We start from the raw sequence: 21,900 nt of genomic DNA, 5'->3' as shown, positions 1-21,900 counted from the left end.
TAAGTAATAATATTATACATAAATATATACATACTACATTATTATATAAATAAATTTCAAAAGTATCCCTTCTGAATAACGGACAAAATTTTGGTGACCGAGAGTGTCCGCTATTAAGAGGTTTCACTGTATATATATATTTATTTCTAGTCAATATTAATATTTAATAATTATTCGTATGCATATCGCGATAGTATGGGGTTATTATTTTTAGATTTATACTTCTTGTAGAAGTATTCAGTAACTCCATAGGTATTTATTTGTAATACTATACAGAGTAGTACCTATATCACGCATCAATGATTATTGATATATAATTAAAATAATTTTCTTTTCATCTGACTTTTTTGTATCGATTTAATTTCGTTTCGTATGATATACAGTTAATACATTCACACTATATACGCACATTTAATTATAAATTAGTAGGATTTTAGAGTATTTAAAGAGCTTACACACATGATTTAGCTAAATTCAGTTTATCCTATTAAAAAATAATTGATGAATCAAATTATGATTTTGGAACTTATTTTTAGTTTCTATGAAATTTAATTATGTTTGTTATTAAAAGAGCGAAATATAAAAAAAAACTTAATGATTTAATAAAAACATGGCATTTTCAAATTTGATCATTTTACTAATATTCATTTATTCATAATAAATTATTTTAAATATTTATTTTATTATCCAGTCATGATTATTTGATTTATTCATCTTATACTGTTTTAGAAAATGTCTTTAAATTGTTTTTAATTTACTTTTGTCAAATTCCATATGCATCTTCTTGTATCACAAAATTATTATGTTTTTGTTTTAAATTAATATTTTTTTATTTTGTTCTATAACACATGATATAATATTAATTTATGTAATTATATTTATGAAGTTATTTTTTTTTAAATAAGCCTATTTTATTTAGACCTATGTAATATTGAATTTCTTATTATGCTGTATGTATACTCTTGAATTTGTAATAATTGGAAATCTTGAATTTTATAATATTTATTATTTATTAATTTATTAGGTATTTAATAATTTATGACATAACATATTATTATGGATATTTACGAGTATATTTACGATATTTATCACCTTCGAAATGTATTCTAACTTTTAGTTTAATTTTCTGTTATAAATTTGTTACGAGTATATATTACATACATTATATAACAATATTAATTTAACGTGATCCATAATTTCTCTTCGTTATTATTGTAAATATCCTTGGATGACTAAGTGTAGTTAGTAATTTAATTTTAGCAAAGTTCTATAGAACAACTGACACTCGATTAAATAAGTAATAAATTTCATATTGTAGTTTGACTATATATTATCATGAAATTTCAATTACACGATTAAATTCGGTTAAAATGTATTAAAACCGGTGCATGTTTTGTAACTTGATATTAATATTTAATACGTTAGACATTAGTTAAGTAAACTTTTCTAAGGTAAATATTACAGTACCAATCCCCCTTAATGAATTTTAACACTCCATATTTATTATTCACATATGTTTTTCATTAATTCAATAAATCTTTAAGTATTTTTTTATCACTGAAATAAAGTAGACCATATACCTGAAACTGTAATAATCTTTGTACTTTTACCTTATTTTTTCAAACATAATGATAATTTAAAAGAAATAGATAAATATATATTTCATGTATTTTGCATACATTTTAATGATAAATATATTTATGGACACAATTTATTTGATATTAACTATATTGTAATGTATAATTTGATATAATAAAAAAATGTTAAATTATTTTTATAAGCCGATAAGATTTAATAAAATAAAAGATTTGTTCATTGTTTAACCGAAATGTTATAGTACTAAATTTCTAAATAAATAAGTATTATAATACTTAATTCAAATTAACTCTGAGAAAACTGGTAGATGGTAGTGCAAAAACATGAGCAAACAGGCTGTCGTAACGAGGTCCTAGAAGTTGAAAACTATAAATTCAAAAGAGTGTAGCAGTTTTAATACCTTGGCACACTAATTACATAGCAGAATGTAATAGGCACGGAAATAAAAGCTAGAATACAAGCTGCCAATAAATGTTATTTTGGCCTGACAAAGTTATTAAGATCTAGAGTAATCTAAAAAAATCTGAAGTCCCAAATATACCAGACACTTATCAAGCTAGTGGTGACATATGGTTAGGAAACTTGGACCTTGAGGAAAATAGACAAAAATGCCCTATTAATGTTTGAAAGAAAGGTACTGAGGAAAATTTATGGACCATGTATAAACGCACCTACAGGTGAATGGAGAATACGTAAAACCAAGGAACTTTATGATTTGTATTAAACACCAAGCATTAAAGATGATATCACTAAAAGAAGACTAAAGTGGCCAGGTCGTTCTTGGAGAAAATCAGGGTCATTGACAAAAATAGTACAAGAGAATGTACCACAAGGAAAACGACCACTTGGAAGGCCGAGGTTACGCTGAGAAGATAAGATGAAAGGAGACATAGAGAAGGTGATAACAGAAATGGATTGGAAGGAGTTAGCTTTATATAGGGAAACTTGGAGGCAAATTCGTTGGACAACATGGTCTTGAAGGCCAAAGTCGTGGAAGAAGAAGAAGAAGAATTATAATACTTGATTAGTATTAAGTTATAAATAATAAATAATTGTCAACTTCTTACCTTTGAGACCACTGAATAAAGGCGATGGTAGTGATCCGAAATGAGGCGGCAGAAATATTGGTCTGGATATTGAAGGATCAGATACCGGTCTGAATCCATTTCTGTAAAAAAAAAAAAACATAAAAAATAAATCAAACAGTGAGCTTGCTTTTGAATTAATATTATTTTTATTAGTTCTGAACATCAATTGTATTTATTTTAATTCACTTGTATAGTATAATATTTTAAAACGATTATTCCTTTTTTTGTTCCACTTTATTTACTGTTCAATTACATAGATTATTTTAAACTATATAATTAATAATTATAATCAGCTAAAAACAATAATTCAATTAAAAAATTATACACATTTCTATAAGACTTTTTGGATCGTTTTTCATTATCTATACATGTAAAACAGAAAAACAGGCAATATTAAAGCGATAGTTTTATCTTTCTACTTCTGTAATTTTATAACAGTTTGTACATGTCTGTTGAAAATCTACTTGTTATGCTTTACACGCAGTACACAATACAATCGAACACTGTTCATAAGTTTTTCAAACGATTTCTGGTAATTAGACAGTGTATCAGAGTCCACACTGATTCTTATTTTTATTTTTAACAATTATATAGACTGTCCTGTTGGTTTCGGGAAAAGTTGAGTTTATTTTCTATACTCTTGACGTTTTTAGTAGACCCGGCACTAGGCTTTTGAATGCATTTTCGTCCGAGTAAAATTAACCTAACCTAACGGTTTATTACTTTGTCGGATACATAGTGTACGTTAATAATAATGGTTATTGATATTATGTTATGGTATACACCGAGGTCATAGGATTGACGATGCACCTACATATCTATTTAGTTTTCGGCATACAACCGAATATTATAATAATAGCCAAAAAGAAATGTAATTAAATATTTCAACAAAGTATCGAGAGTATTATAAAACATTAAACATCCTGTGTTCATTACATATATTTTGGGTTTACAACTTTTGCACCAGTGGAATAATTGGAAAATTAATATTCAAACGGCGCGTCAAGGATACCAGCGGGCAGTGCCAAGGAATTCTATACATTGTGTAGAATTTGCGTTCAGTCGGTGCGTGTCCGAAACGTTATCGGGTCGTCGTTCGTCGTTCGGCAATCGATTCCCATATGCGGTGTTCCGCACAACACTATTATCACGGTTGTACCGCACCGTCGGAGGTGAATATCTGCAGTTTTTTTTCTTCTTGCGTTCTGTTTTTATTTCTACGACAAAACGCGCGTTCACCAATCGACCGGTACTACACAATAGTATCGTATTATCGCCGGTGAGAGATCATCGCTTTTCGCTCTCACCGTTTTCCCGTTTCAAACGGTATAGTGCTTAACGACTGCCGGTGCTGCGACAAAACGTATGTATCCAAACTACATTTATACATGTGTGTGTATGTGTGTGTGTGTGTGTGTGTGTGTGTGTGTGTGTGTGTGGGTGTGCTTGCGCACATGCGAACAATGACATCCGGAACCGGAAGTTTTTTAAGTCCGCGGGGCCCGTGCGCGCGTACACGTTTAATAGAGACGTCATCGGTGCGGGTGTTTATTGCACTCGGAAGGAACTGGCAAATGGCCCGGGACGACGACGACAACGGCACAGGATTGCAGGGATCTCGGGACAATGACCGGCTGTGTGCACGGCTGTGCGGCGTACACGCACCGTGACGCGATGCCACGTAATTGACGTTAAACTGTGTCTTGTGCAGCGCTGCGCCGGGTGAGGGACCCGAGAAAACGCTGAAATAAGCGTTTATCTTTACGTTAGGTTGGGTCAATATAGGCGAACAATAAAAAGAAAAAAAATTTTAATCGTCGTATTCCTTTTCGTTTTAAACCAGGCTTAGGATTGGCGGCAAGTATCTTATTGACATGGTTAAAAACTGAAAGCCTTTTTATTTAGCTGTCCAACGGTAGTCTAATCGGCATGTCTAAACCCAGGTTACTGTTTTGTTTTGTTTTACCGTGTTGCGCTGTGAGGTGTTGAAAGATAAACAATCACAAACAAATCATCAAACTCGAATAACTTATAGGATTGAAATCAAGCCTAACACCTGGTTACCACGATGTGCCCTTTCATTAAACAAAAAAAAAAAAAAAATGTACGCAAGTTAAATTCATATAAATTTATTTTTTTTTTGCCGGAACTGCAGAAATAATATACATTTATACGTATAAATGAATAGCCATGTATGTACACACAATTGTATGCTATAACCGAATCGTTGAGTTGATGTCAATCGTCAGATTATTAGAAATGGACCAGTGACGTATATAGAATTGTTTATTGTAGGGGAAGAATTACTAATTGAGTACTTAAATAACAAAACGTACACATTTTTATTTATAACATGTATGTATAGTTCAATCAAGATAAATAAAACAACGATAATATTTATTTTTCTTCTGTCATATTTTTAAGAGTTCGAAGCTTTCCTAGTATTCGTTCAAAGTATAGTATTAAAATTGAAATAATTATACAAGATATAAAATAAAATATAAACTTTGGGTATGAGGATTTATTCTCGGAAACCTATCGAAATGGACTAATATAGGCTGTCTGACTATAACGAGTGTTTACTTTTATTTTATTTTTTTGATCCCTGTGAACCTAATGATATATCATCAATATTTTCGAATTAAAAAATGATTACGATTTCAATAATTATGTACTGCTTAGAGTACTTGATCACGATAAAAATCTCTCGCTGTTACGGCGCTACTGGCACTATAACAATAACACGGTTACGGGGCTACAAATCGTTATCGGTTTCGGATTTGATGAGTATATTTACACGTGCGCATTACACGTGTTCGATACATAGGACGAGATCAAATTAGTGTCAAATAGAACTCGTTAAATGCTACGTAAATATGATTTACAGATATTAAAAATATTTAAACATATAATAATTACACGCATATATACTGGTCGTTTGTCTTCGAATTTTTGGCACGTTATAATTGTTGACTTTATAATGAGAAATATGCATTCAATTTCAAACTGACGTGGTGCTCTAGTGGAAGCAATATTCGTCCTATCACAATTTCAGAACTCGGATTCGGACGATCGTAATATTCTTACCACGCTCGTACATCCCATTGCTTATTTTAATCGTGTTCGCAGCGACAGCGATTACGACAAACAAAACAACTCAACCGAGCAGCGGCGTGTAGCCGAACTCTTCTTCGATTGCTGCAGCCCCGGGATGAAGTGTACATTTTATTCTTTTTATTATTATTATTTTTTTTTCTTTCTCTCCGTACTCTTTCTTTTTCTAACTCGAGCACGCGCGTTAAACGACAGGACTGCGGGCAAACATAATTTGGATAATTCGCAAATTGGCACCAGCAAGCAGCCGCTAACGAGAGGATGAGATATCCACGTTAATTAGATCGAATTAGATTGCGCGAGAGGGACGACGGCTATTGTGTGGCAATGCGGGGCTGGCGGCGATAGTCGTAATCGATGGGGGCGGCGCAGTGTCTATGCAAAACGGGCGCAGGGCGGGGGAGTGGAAGGTACGTACAGCAAGCCGATACTGTGTATAACGTTATTTAATAAAGGCGCCCGCCAGTGGCTGGCCGAGCGGGACGAGGGGCCTTTGACATCGTTTCTTTGAGCGCGGCGAACGAATTATCATATTTTTAAGCCATCAAAAGGAACGCTGTGGCCCGCCCGTCGCAACCACGCCATATCGACTCCACCATCGCCACCCCTTCCTTAACACCACCCCTGTCCGCCGCACTCGGATACATAACTTGAGAGTTATGAAATAAAAGGAAAAACTGCTTTTCCACCCCGCCCACCGCCGCCCCGATCGACGGGGTAATAAAATTCAATTTGCTCCGATATCAAACGACGCAGGTACTGAATAAAAAATTTCCGGTGAATCCCCTCTGCAACACCATCCTCACTCGCTCCGTCTCACTTGTCAAACCTCCGCCAGCCACCACCTACTTGCTCACTACTCAATATATTATACAGCAATAATAAGTCAAAAGAACTTGATGGAATTTTTTGGATAAAAACTTTTTCTTCTTGATCCTACCGTTTTCTTTCTCTTTTCATTTTTTTATTTTATGCAAACTTTTCTTCAACGTGAACATTTTAACATTATTATCTCATCGTTATATTTCCGTCTTTCTTTATAAACTCGTTAACAGTTACATTTTTTCGTTTTATTCATAGTGAATATTTCATTTCTTTTTCTTGTTTTCCATTTTATTAATGTTGGAGTCTCAGAAGTAATCTAAGCACGTATATAGGCGTACAACAGAGTGTATTTATTTTATAGTGTATTATACATGATCGTTCATTAACATTTTTATAGGATAGTGTTTATTAATTTTCAATTGATCATCATAATTAACCAACTTTCAATAACATCGTTAAATATATTAGATACACTAAATAATACAGTAATTTAATATCTAATCGGATGTTTAATAAAATATAGTAAAGAAGACAAAGATAAGAAACAATAAATTAAAGTATTTATGTATATAAATATGATGGTCAAGTTTTACATGAAAAAGTTCTTAAACTATTTCGAAAAGCTTAATTTAAGTCATATATGTCATTACTCATAGTGTAAAGAAATCCTCAATTCATTTTTAACAGATAATCTGATCAATTATTTGAATTCTAAAAAATAAATGCAATTTGAAGAACATGGTTGAATACTCATAAATAATTTAACTCTACGATTAAATTTTTAATTACAATTAAGGACAGATAAAATATAAATTTTACGGTTTGCATTTATTTGTTTTTATAACAATCTTTGTTAAGATTATTAATTAGGAACATTGGCTCATTTAATATCAGTACGTACTATTAGTTATAAACAATTACTCAGTTTAGTTGAAATAAATATGATTTACTTGAATGTAATATTAATATCTGATGATTTATTCTTCTTTATTCTTAAAGTTCATTTTTTAGCCTACGCTTAATTGACTTTGTATACCAATGACTTTACGAGAGGATTTTTTCATCAGTAATTTGATATAATACTACGATATAGTGAATAATGTATACTTAATATATAACATTGTTTATTATTTCCATGTCCGAACCATATTGTAAACGTGGTGGTACTTAAATGAGACACCTGTATCTATAATAGTTACTAATCATTTTCTTGGTAGATATTCATCAATATTTCAATAATTGTAAATCATTGTAAGCACATCTTTATTTGGTTTATATAAATACAGCGTTGACTTGTATAGAACTATACAATTATAATATTAATCAATTCGAAATTAAATTCGCATACTTAATTATGTTAATTCATAAAATCTCACACAAAACGATAACTATATTCACTTCTATAATACAACAATTCAAATAACATTATTTGATTATATTTTACACTTTATTTATTTTAATAAAGAAAAAAACATAACTCTTGTTAAATATGATGTTTAATAGAAATGTAAATGTTTGTTCTTATTTTTGCTTAATTTTGCATGTATTTAATAAATAAAATCATGATGAAACGTTGAAAGCAAAGTTTCAATGTAATTCATTAGAGTGGATACATTTGGAACTCAATATTAGATATTTTAAAGTTCATAATTGAACTCTGGTAAAATGTAAATTTACCGAAACAAAGAGAAAACGGGAGGAGAATTAAATCAGAGTAAATTACCGAAATTGTTTTTATCGTTAAATTTGACAACTGATTTTATTGAATACATTGACTGTGTTAAATTATTATTATTATATATTATTGACTGTATACAATGTACTGATAAATAGTGAATAACTTTCAATTTCCAAAGTAAATATTTTTTATTAGTGGATTTTTCTGTAAAATTAATAACACAATCTTTACCTGCATCCAATGATAGCATTAAAATAATAAATCCGACAACAAACCTTAGAAACCTTATATAAACTCAAATATACTCATAACTATGCGTTCAGCATGTTAATAAATACTTATTGTTTTATATTTATTTATGCTGCGAAGGAAATCGATATTTGAATTTTAATTTGCTTTTGAAATTTTGTTCGGTACGTTTGTGATATCTACATGTATTACGTGATTGAATGTAATATTGTAATTAAATTGCTCTATGTTATTTACCATATAATATTATTTGATACCTTTTCCAGAATAAATTTATTTAGTATTGAATTATTTGTATAAATAAATATGTAAACAAAATGTACTATGTAAATATTATTTTTGATATAATGTATACAAATAGAATGTAATAAATAATTTATGTAAATTTTATTGTTTGTTGGAAGTTTAAATAAAATCGTATGCAATAAAAATTTAAAATTAATTAGAGAAGACCAATATACCTACTTGTTATTTTAAATAAGTACGCAATATTTTTGTTTTTTCGTAGGATATTAAAATCGAAATCAATAAAAACTATTTTATTTGGTCATCTCTGTAATGAAGCTTAAATATTACGTTTTAATTTTGGTGTAATTTCACAAATCTGTGGTTAATCATATCATTTGAGTTATAACGAATACAGTTTTTATATTTAAAAATCTATAAATAATTTAAAAAAAGATTTTATTTTTTGTGTTTATGTATAAATGAATCATATGTGTGTGTGTTAGATAATTTTCAATTACCGTAATACAGAATAATACTCAATAACAATAGGGCTATTTCCATATTTACATCTAATATCATTGATACCATTTATTGAATCAAAATCGCACTTCGTGTAGAACATGATCCAAATTGAATTAGTGTGCGATGTTCACTGATTATATGCGTATATAATACGATGATGATTGTCGATACTAAATAGCCGTTATGTTTACGAGAGGGGGCTGTTCCCCAATTTTCTCCTCCTATCGTTCCGGTCGCTAAAACCGAATTATTCGGTAACCTGAAACCGTCATCGGTGTAGGTGGCCGCGTGGCACGTGTGCTTGTGCAGCGTGCAACGTGCACGTGCGCGCTTGTCACCGAAAGGAAAACTTTTCCACGTTAATAACACCGATTGTCTCTAGCCACCGGGTGGATTAAGCAGTTATATTGTTTTGTTCTCGGCAGACCCGCAGGGGCGAGAAACAATAATACACACAACATGCGATGAGGGTGATCGTTTCGCACGAACGGGATTGACATTTGAATCGTGTAGTAAAACAAACATGTAGTTTTAGCTTTTTAATTCCTGATCTAAAAGAAATAAATTTTTTTATTTTCATCCTCCGCTGACAAATCCAATTTAATATGTTGGATAATGAAAATTATTAACTACAGTCATATTGGAAGTACACGTATAGCATAAATTATGCAAACCACTATACGTAGAAAGTGTAATATTTGCATGCATTATGTAACACATATACTTTGACTTTATTGAATGATTAAATTATAACATTTAAAAATACGAACCAAAATTTCATATAAAATACGAATGTACCACGTTTGCAGTAAAATAAAGATGAAAGTTTTATTTTACACAAATTGAAAACAATAAACTCAAATTTAATAAATAAATATATCGAAAATATACATGAATTAATTATGGAATTCTTTGTGAATATGTGAAACCGATTCTTAGATATTTTAGATAAAAAATAACAAAAAGGAGTATATTATGAAAACGCTTTAGAGAGAAAAATTATATTTTTGTTAAAAATTTGAAAAAATTATTTTTACCACAAACTAATGAATAATAATTGAAATATAATCAATAATCATACAACCATATATAGTGATAGTAATTGATAATGACTTTATATATATTGTTATGTAGTTGTTGTGTCAATTAAAATATAATCGTCACAGTTATGTGTTAAAGCATATTAATAAAGATTTATATCTTTTAATCTACAAAATGTGCTCTCTTGGGAAATTAAGGAATGCATGCATACTGCGTTACTTACAATTAGCTTAATTTTATCATACTATACGTGAAGTTGAAAGATAGTTGGTAGAACTTTATTTAAATTATCTACTCATTATCCTTTAGACTGCAGGATTAAATTATCCTCGTATAACATATTTAAACTCGGATTAATGTGTTGTTCGTGGTATTGATAATATTTATTATAAGATTAACGTAAAATAAAATATTACATGTTCATTTTGTTGCGTACATTTCAAAATTATCGAAAACTCTAATTGTATTTCATTAAGTTCAATAGTGATTTCTTTTTCAGACAGATTATACTTTTCGTTGTGTTTAATTTGTCAAAGTAATCGATATGTACTTTAAAATCGACTCGATGTATATAATGCGATTTTACATAATAAATTAGCGATAGGGAGAAAAAACAAGAAAAAAAAAATAGTTGGCTGCCACAATCGCGTTGTTGAGTACGACCCTCCAGAGAACACCCCAGCGACGAGTCTTTTGTTTAATTTCGGACAATCTGCTAACACAACAGTTTTTAGAAGAAAAAAAGGGTACCCATAAGCCACGCGTATACACGTATAATATACGTACGCCATCTGTTATGCGATTATGCGTACGGGTGTAAATAAATAAAGATTGTTGTTTTTTTTAATATGAATGACCTGCAGGTATCGAATGTGTGCGGTTTCAATTTTTCAAAAGGATCACCGTTAATCTTTAAAAATCTTTCGACAAATCTCAGTAAATAGTAGGTACTCACCCTTCTGAAGAGAACGGAGTAAATATTGAATGGTTGAATGTCGACGTAGCCACACTGATGGGTGGTCGGATTTGCGAAGGACTTAGGCTAGGCGTTGGTGAATCTGACACAGTGTTTCCATTCCTGACCCAAACATTAATGTAGTAAATTATATCAAAATTATACTAACATATTAAAATATGATGTTGTGTTCAAAAAATGTTTAAAACATTTTCGCGTCTTCTTTAATTATCATTATTACTATAAAAATGCAATCATTACTATATTATTAATACTATTATCTTCATTGTCACTTAAAGAAGAAACGCGTGTCCGTATATTTCTATCGCCAGCCATCCAAATTGATTGTTTAATTGGCTCAATTACCAAGTATAATTTGAATTTATCTTCACTTAAACTGCATTACGATTTATTAACAACAATTGGACGCGTGGCATAACAAGCGCTACACACCATTTCAAATCGAATGAAATTAGCCAAGGACACTTGTCATTCGGTTAAATGGCATATTATTTTATGTACACATTGTTTATGAATTAAAAAGGGGATTATTTTAATTTTTCAAGCTATTTACCCATTATAAATTATCAATAATTGTAGAAATGTGAAAAATTAAAGAATTACGACGTATTTAAATTAGTATATACTAACTATTTTTAATCACGTTTCTGGATAAATCTAAATTATTTTTGAAAAATTGCGTTTTAAAAGTTATATCAAACAACAAATTTACAAAAAATCTAAATCGTCTTGAACTCAATTTTATGTTTTTAATAACGATCAATATTTTTAATAAGCAGTATAGATAATATAATATTTTAGTATACGCAGTATTTAAAATTGATAGAATTTAATAAAATCGATTCATTAAATTTGTACAGAATGTGGGGTAAATATCCACTAGTAGGTTGCTTAAAAAATTATTTTATCGGTTCATTACCAGTTCAAATTTTTTTAATATTTTTAATTCGACTTTTTCGGACTAATTTTGTGTTATTTTATGTGAAAGTGTAAGTTAAAATATGTAAAAGTATATCGATTAAATCATAACTGTTCTTACACCATGTTAGTATGTATTTACTCGTGCAAAATAGCGTATTATGTGATCGGTTGAATGGTTTCATTACATGTACGATTTTAATATTGTTATTATACGCGCATATTTAATAAAAAAAATAAAAATAAATTAAAAAAAAAAACAAAGTATAACGTAAATACATAACAATAAACTAACCCTGATGGAGATGGTGACGTCGGCCTATCATCTGGACCACCGTTCATGCCACAGCTGGCAGGTGATTCACTTCGGTCCGATATGTGAACGGTACTAGTACGAGCGTCTTCGTCTGGTTCGCTACCACTGTGTCCATCATCTCTCTGTTCACCTTCTAGTACGCTTACCTGTGTATTATACATTAAAAATAAGAATATATATTTATCATTAGGGAGCATATGAATTTTATAAGACTAAATAAAATAAAAATTAAAACGGTATTGAATATATATTTTTTTTTGTTTTGTTTTGTTTTTAAACATAATGGCAAAGTTATTTATAGTTGAAAAATGATTATCCGGAGGAAACCGTGGTAATACTGTCGTTTTTATTCGGTTTCATGATTTATGACCCGCGGGTCCGGTTAATAAATAATACATTACGTCCGCTGTGAAAACGAGCGTCATAAAAAGAAAAAATGTAATAAATATGGCGCCGTCGACCATCTTGGTTAACTGAAAAGTTGTTTTTTTCTGTAGTTCGTCTTTTTTACTTCCTTCTTTTCTTGTTTTCATTTTATTTTTTATGTTTGTTTGTTTTTTTTTTTTGTTTTTTTTTCATTGTATGTTGAAACCCGACAACTGGAAACTATTTGTTTGACATTAACGAAAAAGCGTTAAGAGATTATTAACTGGCGACAATAAATCAGCGGATGCGGTGACAAGCTACTCGGGTGATAAATACATGAAGGAAAACTGCGAACGTGTAACGCTATATTGTTCGGTTATACATTAAAAAGGGTTAAGACGACATCATAACACCATAAATTTAGATATGCTCTTCGTAAAACACCTGAGGTAAATTAAACTTAACGGATAAATCAAAAACCCTACCTCCCTCTATGTGGGTTTGCTGAAAGTGTATTCTATAAATAAATAAATCTACTCGTGGCGAAAACAATGTTCTGCAAGATTTGTGGCTAAAACCTCTTATTGTTATTACATCTGATGCTGTATTTACTAGTGAATATATTATATTTCTCAAAAACACTATATATCTTACTGTATGTTCTTGTATACCTACCTCAAAATATACACGTTTTTATGAAAAACCCGAAATACTTAAAAGTTTGTGACGCATATATAAGACAACAGTTATTTAAGATTATTTATATACTTTTATAATTATTTGTCTAAAATTGTTGTTATTGTTAAGGTTTTAAGATAAAAAATATTTTCCGAAATACGCTGAGAATAAATATCTTTTATTTTTAATGAAATACTTTTACAACAATTGTACATACTTTCGTGGTCGGTGAGTGTTGCATATCTTTAGCCATATGGTCCAACTGTTCTTGCAGTGACCCACCCCTATCATGTTCTTCTCTTTTTCTTTGTTCTTCTTTTAGCCGTTCAGCTTTTCTCCATTTTGCTCTACGGTTTTGGAACCAAACCTGATATATAAGAAAAAAAAATATTCATGAAACTAAGATCAAATACTATACATATTATAACAGTTGTAATACTATTATAATCAAACATGGTTAGTAAATAAAGTACATCTATAAAATGTATCATTCAATATAAACTCTTGTAAATATAAAAATACAATATAAATATATAGTCACTCTAAATAATAATACTGCAGTATACGTTATGGGATTATAATAGGATCGTCGGGAGTCAATATTATAGTTTGAAAAACTCCTATTCCTTATATTTTATAAAGTATTGAAAATTTTTATTCTTTTTTCGTATTCTGTCGGTCAACCTGGAGAAACATCGTTTAATAATAAACGTCCACAATGCACAAACGCACGCCGTCAAAGAGCCATCATTTGGTTTGTTCGATTGGCGCTTCTTTTACTCACGCTCTTTAAAACTATACCGGTTATTGTTACCGAATTCTCTACTACCATAACCTACGTATAACCCATTTGGGAATCAAAATGCACGGCTGTCAAATAAACATCAATAATACCAACGGGGTCGTGGTATCAATTCGTTAAGTGACGTAGAGTCCACGCCGAGGCCACAAGAGACCCGAAAGAACCCTTGGATTTTTTTAGAGCATCTCGCGTGTTGTACCATGTGTGTAAGTATGCCTTTAGGAAATAGCATGTATCTATGCTTGACACGAAAGGGAATGAATGTAGTTTTATTTGACTGTGCTCAGGCTTTGTTTCCAAGTACTTACTTTGCTCGTGTTATACCACGCGGTCGAGTGTGTCAGTGAGCCATGGAAAGTTTTCAAAAATTACCCATGAAGCAGACATAATTTGTTGTATAAGTTTTAATTTTAACAAACAACTGCTTATTTCAGCCACCGAGTATAAATGCTAGTTTAATGTAAAAAAGTCCTGTTCAAGGGTAACAATTTGTTTGTAGAAAATTAAATCTCTAGAGAAGAAAAAAGCTCATAAATTGAGATAGAGAAAACAATGTAATTCTACTAAGTTAGTTTTTTAAAGAGAATACTATTTAAAATGTATTAAACATCTATACTTCGTTGCAGTTTTAATTTAAACTTCTATAATTATTATGGTAGACTAATTTAAATTATACAATAATTTTAATTTATTATTCGTTTGCAATTAAAATTCATGTTTTTTTTTTTTTATTTGAATCATTCAAACGCATAAAAAAATAAAACCTAAGGATTTAAAAATATAATTTTAAGTTTTTATTTTATTAATTTGCATATTATATATGTATATTCTAATGAAAAATATTTTATCTATAGGAACTTATCTATTAATGTATTAATAAAATATTTTGAGTTTTAAACATTTGCATTAAATTTAATATGATACATTATATGTAAGTATGAAATCCATACTTATATTTTTAAACGAATTTTTCAATGTAATATTGAACGAATATAAAACTATGTGACGTACATATAAATAATAATTTTAAAAAAGGAAATCACAATACGGATATATTACGTAACCAAAATCCCTAAGGATTTTGTGGTCTTTTTAGGTGTACCGTATGTACTGCATCGTACAAGACATTAATGGGGCGAGACAAGTAAAACTATATTGACATTTGGGTAGCCTATTAGCTGTCGGATTACATTGAAATCGAAAATCACCCCAGGCTCCCTTACCCCTCGTTGGTTAAAATAAAAAAGAACCCTAATATTTTATGTCTGCTATTGCACAGAGGTAAGATTTATACGTAAAATAATTTCAAAGATAAATTTATATGTTTTTGTGTGTACGTGAGTGCGTACGTGTATATGTGTGTGTGTGTTGTGTGTGTGTGTGTGTGTACATATATTTTCAACTTAATTCATAAATCACCATAGTATGATAAAATAACATTAATATTTTTATATTATTGTGTTGTATTCGTGAAATATAAATATATCGAGTAAATTATAATCCACTTCGCTTTAAACAATTATTAATTAATTGTAAGTATTTTAAATCATATATTTTACACATATGTATTTATAAACAGAATTTTAAATTGAAAGAAATTAACATAGTTTTGAAATAATATCGCTCTATATAAGTAGATTTAAAACAAATATTTGAGTACATATATGCACATCATACTTTAATGGATTATTATAATTAAGTTATGTTTTCAAATGCCATTGAAAATTTATTGAATTCTGGTATTTTACCTTCAATATCTAGTATAATATTAACTCTAATGTAATAATATAGTTATTACAATAATTGTATATTTATTATAATTTTATACTCGTATTAAAATGAAAACAACTTATATGATTAAAAATTAAAAACAATGACGTAGTTATTTTATAGTATTTTATGTCAAATAAATTATAAACCAATTTAATAAAACTTGATTTTTAATTACTAATTATAAATATTTTTATAATTGATAGATATTAGTAAAATATATCATGATAGAAATAAAAAATTTTGATTGTCATTTTCTATTGTTATTTATTAAAACAAAAATGAACAATATATTAAAAATATTAATATAATTTTAATTAATTTTAAAATTAAGAACAAAAATGTTGAAAATTTAGGATTCAATTGCGGTTATTAAAAAGTGTTTTAGCAATAGTTTTTATTTGTTTTTATAATTTAAACAAATTAATTAATAGCTTTTAACTAGATACCTTTTAACTATTAAATTTATTATAACTTAGTGATATAAATCAAATTGTATAATACTTACGTAAAATTTTATTTTTAATAAAATTTGAAAGTATATAGACTTAACATTATTATTAATTATCATTATTTTGTGTTGCTTAAGACATGGGTTCGTGATGGAGTGTCCAACGCTAATTGACGGCTGACGACCTCCCAGACGTCAAAACAATGCCTCCAATTACTGGTTGTGTTAGTTTCAAGGGTCAGTGGAAAAAGTGTTCTTTGATAATTATATTTTTGCAGAACAAAAGATGAAAATCCTCTACTTAAATAATTAATGAGGAAAGGAACGTTTTTACATAGTATGCTTGTATTAATTATTGTTATATCACAGGCGTACTTATTCAGAGATTTTTTTTAATTTTTTATTAAACTTAAGAAATTTAAAACTTGAGAATTGAAATTATTTTATTTTCTGATCTTTTTTCGTGATCGGAATAAAATACTAATACATACGCAATATTAAAATATAGAATTAGTTATTAATTTTAAAACGTTACAAAACATAAATAAAAACATAGATACGTACGTTTCCAAAATTATTTTAATATGGAATTTGTGCATGTGTGTAATTTGGAGCGGTGTAATGTATTATTTCATTATATATACATGAAATAGCTCTACTAAGATGAACATATCAAGTATAGATAGTATAGAAATAGATGTTCGATCTTATGCTAATATATTGAATTCGTTTGATAAATCAATTTTCGTGATAAATAAAGAGTTAATAAGTTAATTTTGTCAAATAAACCGAGTTAATATAGCAAAGGTATTTTCATAAATCTCATAAAAACTAAAAACAACAAAAAAATAATAAATAATAATTTATCAAATTATAAATGTATTTCGATTTAACAATATTATTCAAATTTTTCTTTTTTCATTTAAACTTTTTTTTGTATTGAGCCCTCGTTGAGACATGTCTTGTTTTTATTTAGTCTCAGTATCAAAGTTTAAATACGATTAACTCTATAATTGAATTATTCATCGATCATTTGTGACTGACATACCCAACACGTTTATAATGAAAAAGAGAATATTTAATTGAGAGCCAAGTTTTTAGCCTTCAGCATAGGTTGATGTACTCTTTCGCAAATTATAATTATATAAAAATAAAGGTTTAAAAGTTCGTCATATTATTTATTACATCAGTGATTTTATTAAGTTAACCCCTTAAGTGTATTCAATGGCGGCCAAAGCCGACACGTTGCCAAGGCAACCGAACCGTCTTACTTATTATGGCGGCGTCGTTTGCAATGTTTGCGTAAAAATAGAAAGATAAACGAAGAGATATTTACTTTCATATCGAATTAAATGCCACAGAGAAATAAAATGCAACACATATATTGAATAGTTTAAATATGTTATGGATTGATGTAAAATACAATATTTTTATGTTCATTATGGTTGGAGTTCAGTAGAAATAACTTATTTTATCATTCTGTTGCCTTTCACCACTGATTTTATTAAATAGGTATTAAATGTTTTAGACTTTTAAATACTTATACTTATAATATAGTTAAAATGTTTGTAATAAATATAAAATACCTGAACACGAGCTTCAGTCAGTTGAATTTTAGCTGCTAAATCTTCTCTAGTAAATACATCTGGATAATGAGTCTGAGCAAATGCTGTTTCCAGTTCTTCGAGCTAAAATATAACAATTATTATTATATTGACTGTATATTTTTTTTCAAATCGATTAACTTATTCTAGTTTTTTTTTTTGCTTAAGTAATAAAAAATATATAAGCAAAAAACCGTACTAAGTGAATCCTTGGAGCGAATTAACATATGTTCACTTTAAATAAAGTACTATTTACCTAATTTTGTAATAGAGTAGGTTAAATTAAAAGTAATATTTTTCCAATAGTTAAAAATATTAATTTTAAGTATTTTATATATTTTTGTTTATATGAATTTTATTCATTAATTTTTCAAATATTTTAATGTACCATAATTGTTTATTTTAGGTGAAATACATAGAACGATACCTATTATATTGAAAATGTTTATTGCTTTTCATGTAAAATAGGAGTGACAATATGAATTTCTTAGCTGATTATCAATTTATCATTCCATTGGATGGCACTTTTGTAGTTTGGAACATAATTAATACATTATTATTTTGAAATATTAATAAAATTTCAAAAATTATTAGTATTAATAGCTTACATTATATTGGTATACAAAGTTGAAAATATTTTCTATGATATTGATTTGTAATATATATTTTTCGAGGAAGGGTGAATGATGGGCCCTTGTCTATTACGTTAATATGAGATATACTGATTTGTCGGGAAGTTCTATCTTTTCCAAGTGTAACAAGTGATTTTTTCACACAGTTCATAATAGAAAATTTTATAAATTTAGTAAATCTTACATATGATTGATTATATTATAAATAAGACGTTTATTTTAGATTTCATATTCTTATAATAACTTGAACATGTTAACAGAGTAAAATAAAATTTATATGTACTATGTGTAATAATTGTTGTCTAATACTAAAATTATTTAATCATTTTTGAACATGTATACCTGTTGTAGAGTGAAAGTAGTTCTATTCCTTCTTTGTTTGCGTCTAACAAATGAATCATCATGTATCGCAGGGTGATATGAATAACTAGTATCTAAAACAGATAATTATAAATAAAATTTAAATTTATTAATATTAGCATGTACAATAATGAATAATAAAATTTTTACGATCGTCGATAAAGTCGTTTGGATAAATAGTTTACATAAGTAAACAGCAATATTATATTCATCATTAGATGATTATAATTTAATAAAACTATAATTTTTTAGAACATAAGTAGTTTCATTATAAACATCAATTCAATTGGTTGATATTTTTTGCTAATGTTATAAATATTTGTTCTCAAGATTAGAACCTTGTATAATATTGAGTTTAAACCAAATGAAAAAAAAAATAAAAACCATTATAGTTGATTATGATTTTAAAGTGAACGTCATGACGATCATCTAAATAATTTTCAAATAAGTAATTCATACGGTAAAATCAATAATAATATTAATAATGTTATTTGTTTCATTAATTTACCATGAAATTCCTTTATGAATTACATAGGTAGATCATCTTTTTAGTTAATATGTTGTTATGCATTTTGAATTTGATTAACAAAATAAATTCGTGTATATTGTAATGTAATCTATTTATAGTTCATAGTTAGCAGATGTATCTATATTATTGCTTCACTTAGATAATTTATTAACTACATATTTTTTGTTAATATTAACGATATTTACTCTAATTCCTTTATACGAAAGGCGGAAACGAATGATCGGATACAATTTACTCTTTTATAATTTACAAATAGGAAGGACTGATGAAAACATTAGTTAGGTAGTAAATCAATGAACCTATCTACTCTTCCTTGCTTGAAATACGTGACTGATGGTGTAAAACTGAAAATGTAGTTAAAGGTTCATCCCGCCCAAGCAAAACTAGAGTAGGAGGGTTAAGAGGAGAGGAACTGCAAAAGGGACTAGAATGATGGTATCCCAGTAAAAGCTATCGTCGCCTAATAACGTTTAACTCCTAAGTGAATCATGGAACAAGACGCCGAACAGGGCCGAGCAGTCCCGAGGGACTTCAGGACGGATTCTGTCCAGAATTTAATTAAGGAGGAATGAACCTAATTACGATCCAAGGATAGCGGGGGAAACAGTGGGTTTCCTTCAGGATTGCATTATGGAAATTTGCGTTAGCTGTTCCTTTGAAATATTCATACACAGCTCGGTCTGGCACCGGCGTAATGAGCTGTAATGGTTTTTTGGCAAAGTAATGGATGTTTATAGGTAATAAACATTGGAATTATCAAGGGTGCTTGTATAGATGCTTATAGATAATCATATAGTATATATCTGTTATTTCCATGATGTTTTAGATACTATCTGATCGAGCTTTAAAAACGGTTATTACAAAAAATAATTACAAAAATATTTACAAAAACTTATAATTTAAAGGTCAAACATATCAGTTATTGCCATTAGCGATCAATTACGAATTACGTGGTATGAGACTTACTGGTAAATTATGATTATTTATAACAATGTAATAATTTATTACTAATTAACAACATTATATAGTTAAAGAATATAAGATAAAATATTTAAATCAAAATTAAATTTTCTTATTATTTTAAAATAATCTACTAAAAATTATCTTTTATTTGATTTAATATTTTATTTAAAAAGTACGAATTTTCGTTGAATAGACAACTGTTATTTAATGCACATTACATATATTATGACAAAACTGTAAATATATAAACATATATTTTACTAATAAAGTTATTAGAATGCGTAACATTTATTATTATGTATTAATATACTAAAAATAATACAATATATATTTCATGATAGGAATTTACGCACTTATAGTATGTTCAAAAATATTATCTTACGTAAAATCTATACAAAAATTAAATCGCTCAATTTTATATTTAGTCATGGTTTCGATCAAAATGTGTATAATTCCCCTAATTACTGACCCTTTTGAAAGTACATAAACTCTCGTGAATTGTATCCGTAATCTTATTTTTCATATTATATAATATACTCCATAAAATGCGTTCTTCAGTAGTGAACTTCCCCTTTTTATATACGACCTCAACACGTATCATTGATTAATCATGTTACACTCTTTCAGAACACACAAAATACCAATCGAATCGGACAGGCCAATACTTAAATACAAATTGTTCGATCGTCAGACAGATGGGCGCCAATTACTAGCACTGCGGTCCATTATGCATTGCTAACGACCGGCCTGGAGTCCCTGAGGGACAAAATAAAAATAATAACTCTTGAACACATACTATCGGGTTACCGTAGTTTTCAATTTTTTTTTTTTTCATCGTGCGTTGAGCATTTTTATATTATTTTAAAAGCCCTGTAGGTTTTTGAGATTTTTTCTCTGTAAAATGGGAGTTATATTTTTTAAGAACAAACAAATCGGCTTTAAAACCACCCGTTCTCTCTGGAAATCGGCTTAAATAGAATTATAACATTACCAGCCACGATGTTGAACTCTTCCGGGGTGCACGTAATACAAAGTTTATCAATATAGCTTTTATTTATCCATCTTATATTCGCATACAAAAACCCGCCTGACAATAGTGCGGAACTTTTACGAAAACTCAAGCACCGTGAAAACAAGCTTTCGGAAATTGAAACTTAAATTTTTAACCACGTCACGGATCTTTGAACCCCAGAA

The 21,900-nt window shown here is 28.8% G+C and overlaps 2 protein-coding genes across 2 annotated transcripts in view; one reads left to right on the top strand and one right to left on the bottom strand.

The window, feature by feature from the left end:
- The window catches only part of LOC112684743 (cGMP-dependent protein kinase, isozyme 2 forms cD4/T1/T3A/T3B), a 173,409-nt gene that overhangs the window by 6,086 nt on the left and 145,423 nt on the right, over positions 1-21,900 (top strand). The window lies entirely within an intron of this gene.
- The window catches only part of LOC112684744 (dorsal root ganglia homeobox protein), a 35,700-nt gene that overhangs the window by 7,451 nt on the left and 6,349 nt on the right, over positions 1-21,900 (bottom strand). The window contains exons 3-8 of the mRNA XM_025556398.1: positions 19,197-19,288; positions 18,205-18,306; positions 13,813-13,962; positions 12,531-12,697; positions 11,297-11,419; positions 2,664-2,764 (exon numbers count right to left, since the gene is read on the bottom strand). Of these exons, the coding sequence (XP_025412183.1) occupies positions 2,664-2,764; positions 11,297-11,419; positions 12,531-12,697; positions 13,813-13,962; positions 18,205-18,306; positions 19,197-19,288 (735 nt within the window). The remainder of the gene's footprint in view (positions 1-2,663; positions 2,765-11,296; positions 11,420-12,530; positions 12,698-13,812; positions 13,963-18,204; positions 18,307-19,196; positions 19,289-21,900) is intronic.

The sequence above is a fragment of the Sipha flava genome, unplaced genomic scaffold (genome assembly GCF_003268045.1).
Source record: "Sipha flava isolate LNK unplaced genomic scaffold, YSA_version1 257_pilon_pilon, whole genome shotgun sequence".
Taxonomy (NCBI): Eukaryota; Metazoa; Arthropoda; class Insecta; order Hemiptera; family Aphididae; genus Sipha; species Sipha flava.
The sequence above is the reverse complement of the archived record's forward strand: the minus strand, read 5'-3'. Positions and strand labels throughout refer to the sequence as shown.